This window comes from Cherax quadricarinatus, chromosome 3, assembly GCF_038502225.1.
Source record: "Cherax quadricarinatus isolate ZL_2023a chromosome 3, ASM3850222v1, whole genome shotgun sequence".
Classification (NCBI taxonomy): Eukaryota; Metazoa; Arthropoda; class Malacostraca; order Decapoda; family Parastacidae; genus Cherax; species Cherax quadricarinatus.
Window position 1 is genome coordinate 69,056,201 of NC_091294.1, and position 14,426 is coordinate 69,070,626.

At 37.8% G+C, this 14,426-nt stretch overlaps 1 protein-coding gene across 4 annotated transcripts in view; it reads right to left on the bottom strand.

Annotated features, from left to right (window-relative positions):
• Positions 1-603: 603 nt before the first annotated feature.
• LOC128705316 (2,4-dienoyl-CoA reductase [(3E)-enoyl-CoA-producing], mitochondrial) overlaps positions 604-14,426 on the bottom strand; it is a 145,485-nt gene continuing 131,662 nt past the window's right edge. For 3 of the 4 annotated variants that reach the window (XM_053800532.2, XM_053800542.2, XM_053800537.2), the window contains exon 8: positions 8,553-8,690. Coding sequence is in view for 1 of the 4 variants with exons in the window: in XM_070092150.1 (XP_069948251.1) it covers positions 8,541-8,690 (150 nt within the window). In the remaining 3 variants the exon portion in view is untranslated. Of the gene's footprint in view, positions 8,691-14,426 lie in introns of all 4 variants that reach the window. The other variant, XM_070092150.1, reaches the window with a different exon arrangement.

Here is a 14,426-nt window from a genome sequence, read left to right on the forward strand (position 1 = left end):
CCACAAGGACTATACACCAGAGATTCCGTTCCGGGTGACACCAACTCTAGCAACGCCTCTGCTAGTTTATACATCATGTTATTAATATTGTTTATTATGTCATATTAGATGAATTCTGATAGATAAATAAGCTGTAGAGTTGATATTAGGGAAATTATTGAAGCATTTTGTAGTGCCTGAAATTCCATTGGTACGGATTAATTCCATTTCAATTAATTTAAATGAGGAAAATTGACTGCAAAAGAGCAAATCCAGATGCGAGCAAGGTTACGGAATGGATTAAACTTATAAGTAGAGGTTCCACTATATTTCAATCCTTTTCTGTGATCCTCTTCGATTAATTAATTATCTTCCGAATTTGTTTCCATGTGGGTTATTACTGAGCATCAGAGATAAGCTCTCATTCAATAGTCATATTCATGAACTAAGGTGCAGCAAAATAGAATTAACGATAAGGATGAGTAAGATTTATCTTATGTTGTGCTTCCAGTAATAATAGGCAGGAATAGGGAGAAAACAACGTGAAATACACTATTATAAAAGTACAAATATGTACGTACTTTCAAGTTTATGCTGACAAATTGTGGTAATAAGACAAATGCATAATCAAGACATTTATTAAAAGAAATGATTTACCATTTATAGTTTTACAAATCTTCATAAGGTAAAACCTCTCACTGATGAACCTCTCATGAACAGATTTCGGAAATTTTGGACAAAAAAAAATTGGCCCAACAAATGCTCCAATTATTATCAGACAAAGCAGACAAAAATCCATAATTTCGCATTCTGTCTGTAGCAATACTGTCCAGTTGTTTCTGAAGTATCAGGTCAAGTCTGCTAACTCTGACATTTGTCCAGTACTGGCCAAACCAGCCATTCCCAGAACCTGTCTGTTTTCATTGTTCCCTGAGCCATAGGTCACCTGCACCAGTTTATTTTTTGTGTTCACTCACATACACACTCATCATTCAGTCTCTATTTTTTCCTGGATTTACAGCAGTGTTTAATGCGACTTTATTAACATATTAAATAAAGTGAAATTAACAATGTTATCTAAAGCAAGAGGCAGCGATAAGTGATATATGTGTGGCTCTCGGTCATCTATGTCTTTTCAGCCATCTAAATCTTCTCAGCCATCTACACCTCAGCCATCTACATCTTCTCAGCCATCTAAATCTTCTCAGCCATCTACATCTTCTCAGCCATCTACATCTTCTCAGCCATCTACATCTCCTCAGCCATCTACATCTCCTCAGCCATCTACATCTTCTCAGCCATCTACATTATTTTCATTAAGAGAGACTTACAGTTTTACTGACTCGCAATAAGTTGTTCTGACTCACCAATGTTGATCACAACAGTGTACACCTCATCTCTCCATCACGAACAAGTAGGTAAAATTACTGTAAATTACAAAAGAGTACTATATAGAGTACAGCACTGTACATAGTACTACAAGTTACAATACCCAAATTCTTAGTGTCCGGTTGTCTGCATCAGCAAACCACATCCACTACTTCAGAAGACAACTGGACGATCATAAAATGTTTATTTCATAATTCTGGAGTTGCTGACAATGGTTTTTTTCATACACTACCTCACCTCTATTAGTACATTAATGAGAGGTTTTACTGTACAGATCCTTCCAGACTTACATTTGAGTTTCGTTCCAAAATTTAGGGATGTGCGAATTACATCAGCATGGCATGTACAAGTCATATACCTATACAGCACTCTTTTAGCCTAATAAATTTCTGTCACGATTATGTTTTTTACCAACCCGTTTTATTACCTTAAGTTTCATTACTCACAAATTGATGTTGTCTGCTTTTGGGTATCATTCATAGGCTTCACAGATAAAAGAATTTCTAATTTATATTGTATTTTTTTGGTCGTATGTGCAGACAGATGTAAATCGGGGAGGATCTGTATAAAGCCAACAGTGATTTTAACCCTTTGACAGTCTTGGTCGTATAAATACGTCTTACGAGCCAGTGTTTTTGACATATTAATACGAAAAAATTCTAGCGGCTTCAAATCAAGCGGGAAAAAGCTGGTAGGCCCACGTGTGAGAGAATGGGTCTGTGTGGTCAGTGTGCACCATATAAAAAAAAACCTGCAACACACAGTGCATGAGAAAAAAAACTTGACCGTGTTTTTGGATCAAAACGCTGACTTTGAGGTGCATTTTCATATAGTATTTATGATTGTATTCTTGCTTTCTTGGTCTCATGTGATAGAATGGAAGACATTTTACAGAAATGGAGATGATTTTGCTGGATTTCATGATGAAAAAAAAAACTTGAAATTGAGTTCAAAGTAGTTGAAATGTTCAATTTTTGCCAATGTTCAATTAGCCCTTCTAATACGTATTCTAATACACAATTATTACAACAATATAGTAGTCTGCATAACAGTAAATCTTCTATTTTTTGTGTGAATAAAAATTTAAAACAGAAAGCAAGAGTAATATAAGAGGGGCCTGGAGATGTGACTAATGAACAGAAAAAAATTTATTTTAGTACCAGGAATGTCTGCATTGTTCATTCTGGACCCTATTTTGAAATTGGCATCTTTTTTAATTTGTGTGAAATTGGCAAAATTGCTAATTTCTGACCATTTTATTGGGTAGTTGAAATCAATAAATGGGCAGTTTCTTGTACTCAATTAATAGAACAAATGGAGTTCTAAAGAAAAAGCTATGAGTTTGGTCAACTGGAACAATGGAATTGACTGAAAATAGGGCTCAAAGTGGGCGAAATCGCCAAGATCTCTAACTTCACGAGTGTAATTCCATAAGTTTTCCATCAAATTTCATACTTTTTGTGTCATTACCATCGGGAAAAGATTCTCTATCATTTCATAAGAAAAAATAATTTTATTTTTTGGAATATTTTGCGACACAGAGAGAGACTTAAGGATTTGGGGTTGTGACAATCAAAGGGTTAAACAGAGTATTGGTAAGCTTTATCAATAACGATACCATTATTAAATACAGTGGAACCTCGCTTTTTTGGCTGCTTTATTGGCCGATACGTATGTAGGCCAGTTTTTGGGCAGAAATTTTGCTCCGTATTTCAGTCGGTGCCTCGTAAGTCGGCCATATTAGATGCTTCTCCCACCGGGATACCGTGCTTTGGTGAGTCAGTTTCCTTATGTCTGTCGGTGAGTGAGCATATGCTCCTCACATTCATCCAAACATTTCCTTAAAATCCATTGGTTTTTGTGATCCTTTATTAAGTCCGACTGTGTAAATAAGACACCAATGGGTCCAAAGAAAGTTCAGAGTGCCAGCCCTTTGGTAAAGAAAGTGAGAAAAACTATGGAATTTAAGAAAGAATCTAGTGAAAAATATGAAAGTGGTGTGCAGGTGCTGGAGTAGGAGATAGTGTTTCAGAGACGATCATTTGTGAAAAGTCAAGGCAGTTGCATGCGGATCTCAACAGAATATTATTCAATATTATTCAGGCGACAGAATATTATTCAATATTATGCTAATATCAACTCTACAGCTTATTTATCGTAACTGATCTAATATGACAATAAACAATATAAGCAACATAGAAACATGGTATATTTGTACGTACTCTAGAATGAATAAAATATGTCATTATATGGCGAGCGGTCGCCATCACTCCCGAGGTAAAGAAATTATCCCTCTGACCATAGCTTACCATGCTTTCCCTTCTGAGGTATAAGAGAAAATGAAGTTTTGGAGAGGCTAACTATACTAGCTCACTAGTGCAGTAAGAAAAACGCAGAAACAAACGCGATTTTCTCAGAAAAAAATGCCAAAGAGGACCTACATCATGCCGAAGGAAAAGCCACTGCCAGGACACAAGCCTATGAAAGACAGGCTTACCAAAGCCCCAGAGAGGGCTTTGATACCTGAAGTCTTCATGGAGGGGGATTCCCCTTCCAAAAAATAATCAGTCTTCCCTCTCTCTCCCTCCCCTGTCTTCCATAAGCCAACAAGTCTTCAACAAAGATATGTAATAGTGATTTAAATGTTCATTTATTTATTTAGTTCTCATTGTTTTGTGTATGTAAAACTATAATTAATCTGTAAACAATGTATTTTTTGTTAATATTTTTGGGTGTCTGGAACGGATTAATTGTATTTACATTAATTCTTATGGGAAATATGGCTTCGAATTTAGGCTGTTTCGAATTTAGGGCTGACCTTCTACAACAGATTATGGCCAAAAAACAAGGTTCCACTGTAATTGTAATTATCTGAAGAGTACTATAATGGTAAAAATTTCATTGCATGAAAAGTCTTAATACTATTATAAAAAGGTAGGGTCGATATTTGCCAGAATAAATTTAAAGTATTAAAAAATAAGTTTTTTCTTTTTAACCCCTTGACTGTCGCAACCCCAAATCCTGAGGCGTTTCCTGATGTCGCAAAAAAAAAAAAAAAAAAATCTTGTGAAATGATAGAAAATCTTTTCCCGATTGTAATGACACCAAAACAACGAAATTTGATGGAAAACTGATGGAATTACGTTCTCGCGAGGTTAGCGATCTCACCGATATTTACGAATTGATGATTTCGCCCACTTTGAGCCCTATTTTCGGCTAATTCCACTGTTCCAGTCAACCAAACTCATAGCTATTTCTTTAGAACTCCATTTTTTCTATCAATTGAGTACAAGAAACTACCCATTTACCTATTTTAACTACCCAATAACGTGGTCAGAAATTTGCAATTTGGCCAATTTCACGAAAATTAAAAAATATGACAATTTCAAAATAGGGTCCAGAATGAACAATGCAGACATTCCTGGCTCTAAAATAACATTTTCTTTGTTCATCAGTCACGTCTCCAGGCCCCTCTGATATTATTCTTGCTTTCTATTTTGAATTTTTATTCAAACAAAAAATAGAAGATTTACTGTTATGCAGACTACTGCAATATTGTAATAATTGTATAAATAATGCCAATCATTCATGACTGAATATTAGAATGGTTACTTGGACATTTATTGGAAAATGACATCATTTGTTTACTTTGAACATCGGCAAAAATCAATCATTTCCCCTACTTTGAGCTCCATTTCAAGGTTCTTTTCATAGTAAAACCAATCAAAATCACCTCTATTTCTATAATACATTTTCCATTCTATCAAATGAGACCAAGAAAACGAGAATACATCCATAAATACTTATGGAAATGGACCACAAATTCGGCATTTTAATTAAAAAAAAAAAAAGGAGCAGTTTTTTTTTTTCTCATTATGCCCTGCGTGCTGCAGGATTTTTTTTATATGGTACACACTGACCATACAGACCCATTCTCTCACATGTGGGACTACCAGCTTTCTCCTGCTTGATTTGAAGCTGCTAGAATTTACGAGTATGTATACGTCAAACACGGTGGCTCGTAAGACGTACATATATGACCGAAACAGTCAAAGGGTTAACACCCTGGCCATCTCCCACCATGGCATGGTGACTTGGAAATGGAAACTTTCACCATCATTCACAGCAAAGTACAAAAAAAATTATATACCTCCAGATGCAGCTTTAACCCTTTGACTGTCGCAAGCCCCTTTCTGAAACTGTCATTCTATGTCGCAAAATTTTTGGAAAAAAAAAAAAAAATTTCTTATGAAATGATAGAGAATCTTTTCCTGATGGTAATGACACCAAAAGTACGAAATTTGGTCGAAAACTCATGGAATTACACTCCCGCGAAGTTAGCAGTCTTGGTGACATATACGTATCAGCGATTTTGCCGACTTTGAGCCCTGTTTTTGGCCAAATCCATTGTTCCAGTTGACCAAACTCATAGCTATTTCTTTAGAACTCCATTTTTTCTATCAGCTGAGTACAAGAAACCGCCCATTTACCGATCTGAACTACCCAATAAAGTGGTCAGAAATTGGCAATTTGGCCAATTTTGTGCAAATTAAAAAAAGATGCCAATTTCAAAATAGGGTCCAGAATAAACAATGTAGACATTCTTGGCACTAAAATAACATATCCTCTGTTCATCAGTCATGTCTCTAGGCCCCTCTTATATTACTATTGCTTTCTATTTTGATTTTTTATTCATACAAAAAATACAAAATTTACTGTTATGCAGACTAATGCATTATTGTAAAAATGGTATAAATAATATCAGTGCACTAGTGAAAGAATATTATACTCCCCAGTTGACGTGTATTGGACGTGTGGTGTAATTTGCTTACTCTTGAACATTGGTAAAAATCAAACATTTCCGCTACTTTGTGCTCAATTTCAAGGTCGTTTTCATCGTGACACTAAACAAAATCATCTCTGTTTCTGTAATATATTTTCTATTTTATCATGTGAGACCATGAAAACGAGAATACGTACAACGATAAATACTATACGAAAATGCACCTCAAAGTAGGTGTTTTAATCCAAAAAAAAGGTCAGTTTTTTTCTCATTATGCACTGCGTGCTGCAGGACTTTTTTATGTAGTGCACACTGACCACACAGACCCATTCTCTCACATGTGGGCCTATCAGCTTTCTCCTGCTTGATTTGAAGCTGCTAGAATTTACTCGTATTAATATGTCCGAAACAGTGGCGCGTAAGACGTATATATATGAACAAAACAGTCAAAGGGTTAAACTAGTTAAATCAAGAGTAATAATGGTTAATGACGTCCCTGGTAGGTGAAACATTTCCCTAATAGTTACTTAACATAGCACGGGTCACTCTTGTATAGAGAAATCTTAGTTACACGTTCTATACAATGTTGTAGTTACAAACTAAGACTATATATATCACCTGATACTAGGAAGTGTGTTATATATTTGCTGGTAAGTGAGCAACATGTTAGTCAGTACACAAAGGCACTAACTTAACACTGTTGAAAGAGTGGCAATAAGCCTTCCACCATAGCTAATGTAATTATGTCACACTATGCCTGATCAACCAGCAAACTGCTTCAAAGTAACTAAAACCCTTTTTTCACCATCATTCACTCTATCATTGTCTTGAATGAGGTGTGCTGACATTACAGCTCATATGCCCATCCTCCTCCAGGAGAGGTGATATTGCAGTTTGAAGGCACTGTACTTCCCACCTCCAGGACTCAACTCTGGCTAACTGGTTTCCCTCAATCCCTTCATAAATGTTATCTTGCTCATACTCCAACAGCAGAAAGAACAAATTTAAACATTTATCTCGATAAAAACTACCAATGCTTCAATGCTGTTCCCAGGTCATCTAAAAAAGTAAACCATACCAGATAAACTTTGTACAATAGACCCTCATTTTACACAGATTTATTTGGCACATTTTGGTTATTACACTACTGAAAAATTGAGGCACAATTTTATACAATGCTTCGTAAAAGTAACTTAACATCACAGTTTGGTTTGCAGGAGGGGAAAAAATTTGGAGTGTCGCTCACAGGATATTTCCCTAGCTGAGGCTGCCACCTGGCTGTCAGTGAGACCACTGTCTTAGCAAGGATGCACCAGGCTTCAAGGCAACAAAGGATTGCTTCACCTTGCTCCTTTGCAGTAATGCATCGGGTGATTTCAAGTGTAAGCCCATGGTTATTTACCACTCTAAGAATCCTCGTGCTTTGAAAGGTGTAGATAAAAACACCTTACCAGTAATTTGGAGGTCAAACCAGTCAGCATGGATGACAGGAAATATTTATTGACTGAAGTCAAGTTTTACCTGCACATGAAGAACCTTGCATTCAAGGCTCTCTTCATTCTTAATCATTCCCATACTCATCCAGAAGCTCAATGTGACCCCACATGTACATGTTGTATTTTTACCTCCAAATACAACATCTTTGATACAACCACTGGATTGGGGAGTTATTAAGTCATTCAAGTGTAACTACACAAGAAAAGTGATGAAAAAACTAGTTGTATCAATGGACTCCAACTTGGCAGTACCAAGCTTCTGGAATAATGTATAATGTACTACAGGGTAAAAGAAGCCAGAGATCCATTACAGAATTTATGCACATTCTAATAAAATCAACAACTTTAGTACCAGAACCTCAACCATCCACTTCTGCTGACAACCAACAACCATCCACCTCAGCCCAGTAGAGCCACACCATGCATCTCCACTTGTATGGCTTTTTACTTGGGGGGGAAGGGGGTCCCAGGAATGTAACCCTATTTTCCCCATAAGTTCTTCAGTTTATATAACACAGATTTATCTAACACGGCATTTTTCAGGAACGTAACTGCTTTGTAATATGAGGGTCTAGATGAATGGTTCACAGAACCGACACGTTGATAAATAGACACAAGTGCAACTCTTGGGTATCTTTATTAAGGAAACGTTTCGCCACACAGTGGCGAATGGACTGATGAAGCCACTGTGTGGTGAAACGTTTCCTTAATAAAGATACCCAAGAGTTGCACTTGTGTCTATTTATCAATATGAGGGTCTATCATATATGGATGTTAAGGGAAGGGGACTAAAATGATTACCTAGAAGAAGCTAACAAGTAAGGCACAGTAGAGCATAAATTTATTTAAAAAACTATAAATATTGAATTCCCTTGATGCAGTCAAGAGCTTAACTAACTGGTGCTCTTTTTATTCTCCTTAGATTGTTCATTTTTCTGGCGAATGAGTAGTGCCAACATGTCCCACTGCTCTTGAGGGATGGTGGCTAACATGTTGAATTCTCCAGCCAAGTTTCTGTATTCTCCACCATCTAGTCCCACTGTCTGTGGAAGACAAATCAACGTTAGTAAAGATGTTTAAAATATTTACACAAGTTAGAGAAAGAATAATGTTGTATGTAGTGTAAATTGTAACATACTGTACACTGCATACATTCCCTTCACTCTGAAGGAGGGATGAGGAGGCTGCATTATGGATGGTCATCTGAACTGTGATATCAGTATTCTTCTACCATGACAGTAATTGAATATGAAATGGTGGAAGTGTCCTCTTTTCTGGGTCTCCCTACGTTGTTGGGAGTGAGGCTAGTTAAAAAAAAAGTCTTGCTTTTGGTGACTAGGTAAAATTCAGAGCAGCTTTTGCTGGTATATGAAAAAAACTGTTTTGGGATTTTTGCATGATTAAATAAAGTACTCTTTTTGGCAATATACTGGTAAACCCAATACAAAAAAATTCTAAGCAAATTTTCAAAGCATATATGTAAAACACCTAGGTAGTACATTGCTAGACAGCAACCATCTAGAGAGGTACTACTGTCCTGCCACGTGTGAAACGCAAATCTGTAATTGTTTTACATGATGGTAGGATTGCTGGTGGCTTTTTTGTCTCATAAACATTCAGGGTTTCAGATATGCCTTGCTACTTCTACTTACACTTAGGTCACACTACACATGCATGTATGTACAAGCATATATATACACACACCCCTTTGGATTTTCTTCTATTTTCCTACTAGTTCTTATGTAAAACAGTAATGGCATAATTTTTCATCAGCAACAAGGTTGTCCAAACTATTGAAATATAGTAAGTCCTCATTTAATGTCATTTTATAACGTTGATGAGAAAAAAATTTGATTCCTGGTCAGGGCCACTATTTGCACGATCGATTTTAGACTGACTGGTGGTAGGGGGTGCTCTTAACAATTTTCACTTTACATTTATTCCCTGATTTAACCCTGTTGCAATGAGTGTTAACCCTTAAACTGTCCAAACATAGATTTACGTTTGCATGCGTAGAACTCCAAACGTAGATCAACGTTTTATTTTTCATTCCTTCAAATTTGGCACAATAGGCTTGAGTCACCAAAACATGAAAGAATGCATCTGTGCACTCAGTGTGCACAGTATTAAAAAAATTGGGGAGCATTTAGTACCTTGTGAGAGCACCAGTTCAACTGAGCACCAGCTAGAGCAAATAGTGTGGCGAACACCAGGGATTCACTGATGCCATATCGCATTAACACTCCCATTTTAAGAGGAAAGTAAAAACAGGTTAGATAAATACATGAGTGAGTGTGGGTGAAAGTGAGTTGGACCTGGCTAGCTTGTGCTACTAGATCTGACGTCATGCTCCTTTCTTCAATGGATGTGACCTGACTAGGTGGGTCATTGGTCCAAGCTGGGGGAGGGAGTGTGACATGGACCTGCTTTGCATAGGCCAGTAGGCCCCCTGCAGTGTTCCTTCTTTCTTATGTTCTTATGTATTCGGCAGGGTGGCTGGCTGGCTGACTGGCTTGCTTTGGCTGTCTCTGGCTGTCTCTCTGTCTATATCTCTATCTGTCTATATCTCTGTCAATCTATATCTCTGTTTATCTATAACTCTGTCTCCCATGCACACATAAGTAGAATTATTGTACATAGTGTAAATTACCTAGGATAACCCAAAAATTTTAAGAAAAGATAGACAGACAAACATGTTTGCGTGTATCAGTGAAAACAAATAAAGCCAGGGTTCCCCGAGCACCCACTTATCAAATGTCACTGGGCTGTCAACAGTTGTCATAACACCATTCTTCAAGGAGTTTGATATACATATACTCCAGGCAGACAGAAAGACTGATAAGCAGACATAGACAGGCAGACATGTTTATAACTGTGATAACAAATACAGCGAGGGTTCGCTAAGCACTACATGAGTGAGTGTGGGTGGGTGTGAGTTGGAGCTGACTAGCTTGTGCTACTAGGTCTGATGTCGTGCTCCTTCCTTCAGTGAATGTGACCCGACTAGGTGGGTCATTGGTCTAAGCCGGGGGGAGGGGAGGGCACGGACCTGCCTTGCATGGGCCAGTAGGCCTACTGCAGTGTTCTTTCTTTCTTATGTATTTGGCAGGCTGGCCAGCTAGTTGGCTGGCCAGCTGGCTGGCTGGCTTTGGCTGTCTCTCTATCTATATCTCTGTATCTGTCTACATCTCTGTCTATCTGTCTCTCTCACATGCACACATAAGTACAGTTATACATAGTGTAAATTACCTAGGATAACCCAAAAATTCCAGGCAAAGATAGACAGATAGATAGACAGGCAGATAGACAGACAGACAGATAAATAGACAGAGAGACAAGACATGTTTGTGCGTAACAGTGATAACAAATACAGAGAGGGTTAGCTGGAGCAGTGGGCATTTATCAAAAGTCACTGGGCTGTCAACAGTATAGGGATGCCATTCATAAAAACATGCTTCAAGGTGTATGCCAGGGTATCTAAAACATTGCTTGGACCTATAAATTTTTTTTTTCAACAAGTCGGCCGTCTCCCACTGTGGCAGGGTGACCCAAAAAAAGAAAATACTTTCATCATCACTTTCACCTCATCACTTTCATCACTTTCACCTCACTCACACATAATCACTATTTTTGCAGAGGTGCTCAGAACACAACAGTTTAGAAGCATATACGTATAAAGTTACACTACATATCCCTCCGAACTGCTAATATACCTAAACCCCTCCTTTAAACTGCAGGCATTGTACGTCCCATTTCCAGAACTCAAGTCCGGCTTGTAGAAGAAAAAAAAAAAATTATATATATATATATATATATATATATATATATATATATATATATATATATATATATATTTTTTTTTTTTTTTTTTTTTTTTTCAACAAGTCGGTCGTCTCCCACCAAGGCAGGGTGACCCAAAAAAGAAAGAAAATCCCCAAAAAGAAAATACTTTCATCATCATTCAACACTTTCACCACACTCACACATTATCACTGCTTTTGCAGAGGTGCTCAGAATACAACAGCTTAGAAGCATATACGTATAAAGATACACAACATATCCCTCCAAACTGCCAATATCCCAAACCCCTCCTTTAAAGTGCAGGCATTGTACTTCCCATTTCCAGGACTCAAGTCCGACTATATGAAAATAACCGGTTTCCCTGAATCCCTTCACTAAATATTACCCTGCTCACACTCCAACAGATCGTCAGGTCCCAAGTATCATTCGTCTCCATTCACTCCTATCTAACACGCTCATGCACGCTTGCTGGAAGTCCAAGCCCCTCACCCACAAAACCTCCTTTACCCCCTCTTTCCAACCCTTTCGAGGACGACCCCTACCCCTCTTTCCTTCCCCTATAGATTTATATGCTTTCCATGTCATTCTACTTTGATCCATTCTCTCTAAATGACCAAACCACCTCAACAACCCCTCTTGTGCCCTCTGACTAATGCTTTTATTAACTCCACACCTTCTCCTAATTTCCACACTCCGAATTTTCTGCATAATATTTACACCATACATTGCCCTTAGACAGGACATCTCCACTGCCTCCAACCGTCTCCTCGCTGCTGCATTTACCACCCAAGCTTCACATCCATATAAGAGTGTTGGTACTACTATACTTTCATACATTCCCTTTTTGCCTCCATAGATAACGTTTTTTGACTCCACATATACCTCAACGCACCACTCACCTTTTTTCCCTCATCAATTCTATGATTAACCTCATCCTTCATAAATCCATCCGCCGACACGTCAACTCCCAAGTATCTGAAAACATTCACTTCTTCCATACTCCTCCTCCCCAATTTGATATCCATTTTTTCTTTATCTAAATCATTTGATACCCTCATCACCTTACTCTTTTCTATGTTCACTTTCAACTTTCTACCTTTACACACATTCTCAAACTCATCCACTAACCTTTGCAATTTTTCTTTAGAATCTCCCATAAGCACAGTATCATCAGCAAAAAGTAACTGTGTCAATTCCCATTTTGAATTTTATTCCCCATAATTTAATCCCACCCCTCTCCCAAACACCCTAGCATTTACTTCTTTTACAACCCCCATCTATAAATATATTAAACAACCATGGTGACATTACACATCCCTGTCTAAGACCTACTTTTACCGGGAAGTATTCTCCCTCTCTTCTACACACCCTAACCTGAGCCTCACTATCCTCATAAAAGCTCTTTACAGCATTTAGTAACTTACCACCTATTCCATAAACTTGCAACATCTGCCACATTGCTCCTCTATCCACTCTATCATATGCCTTTTCTAAATCCATAAATGCAATAAAAACTTCCCTACCTTTATCTAAATACTGTTCACATATATGCTTCAATGTAAACACTTGATCTACACATCCTCTACCCACTCTGAAGCCTCCTTGCTCATCCGCAATTCTACATTCTGTCTTACCTCTAATTCTTTCAATTATAACTCTACCGTATACTTTTCCTGGTATACTCAGTAAACTTATTCCTCTATAATTTTTACAATCTCTTTTGTCCCCTTTCCCTTTATATAAAGGGACTATACATGCTCTCCGCCAATCCCTAGGTACCTTCCCCTCTTTCATACATTTATTAAACAAAAGTACCAACCACTCCAACACTATATCCCCCCCTGCTTTTAACATTTCTGTCATGATCCCATCAGTTCCAGCTGCTTTACCCCCTTTCATTCTACGTAATGCCTCACGTACCTCCACCACACTTACATTCTGCTCTTCTTCACTCCTAAAAGATGGTATACCTCCCTGGCCAGTGCATGAAATTACCGCCTCCCTTTCTTCCTCAACATTTAAAAGTTCCTCAAAATATTCTCGCCATCTATCTAATACTTCCCTCTCCCCATCTACTAACTCCCCTACTCTGTTTTTAACGGACAAATCCATACTTTCCCTAGGCTTTCTTAACTTGTTTAACTCACTCCAAAATTTTTTCTTATTTTCATTAAAATTTCTTGACAGTGCCTCTCCCACTCTTTCATCTGCTCTCCTTTTGCACTCTCTCACCACTCTCCTTACCTTTCTTTTACTCTCCATATACTCTGCTCTTCTTATAACACTTCTGCTTTGTAAAAACCTCTCGTAAGCTACCTTTTTCTCTTTTATCACACCCTTTACTTCATCATTCCACCAATCACTCCTCTTTCCTCCTGCCCCCACCCTCCTATAACCACAAACTTCTGCCCCACATTCCAATACTGCATTTTTAAAACTATTCCAACCCTCTTCAACCCCCCCACTACTCATCTTTGCACTAGCCCACCTTTCTGCCAATAGTCGCTTATATCTCGCCCGAACTTCCTCCTCCCTTAGTTTATACACTTTCACCTCCCTCTTACTTGTTGTTGCCAAATTCCTCTTTTCCCATCTACCTCTTACTCTAACTGTAGCTACAACTAAATAATGATCTGACATATCAGTTGCCCCTCTATAAACATGTACATCCTGGAGCCTACCCATCAACCTTTTATCCACCAATACATAATCTAACAAACTACTTTCATTACGTGCTACATCATACCTTGTATATTTATTTATCCTCTTTTTCATAAAATATGTATTACTTATTACCAAATTTCTTTCTACACATAGCTCAATTAAAGGCTCCCCATTTACATTTACCCCTGGCACCCCAAATTTACCTACTACTCCCTCCATAGCATTTTTACCCACTTTAGCATTGAAATCCCCAACCACCATTACTCTCACACTTGATTCAAAACTCCCCACGCATTCACTCAACATTTCCCAGA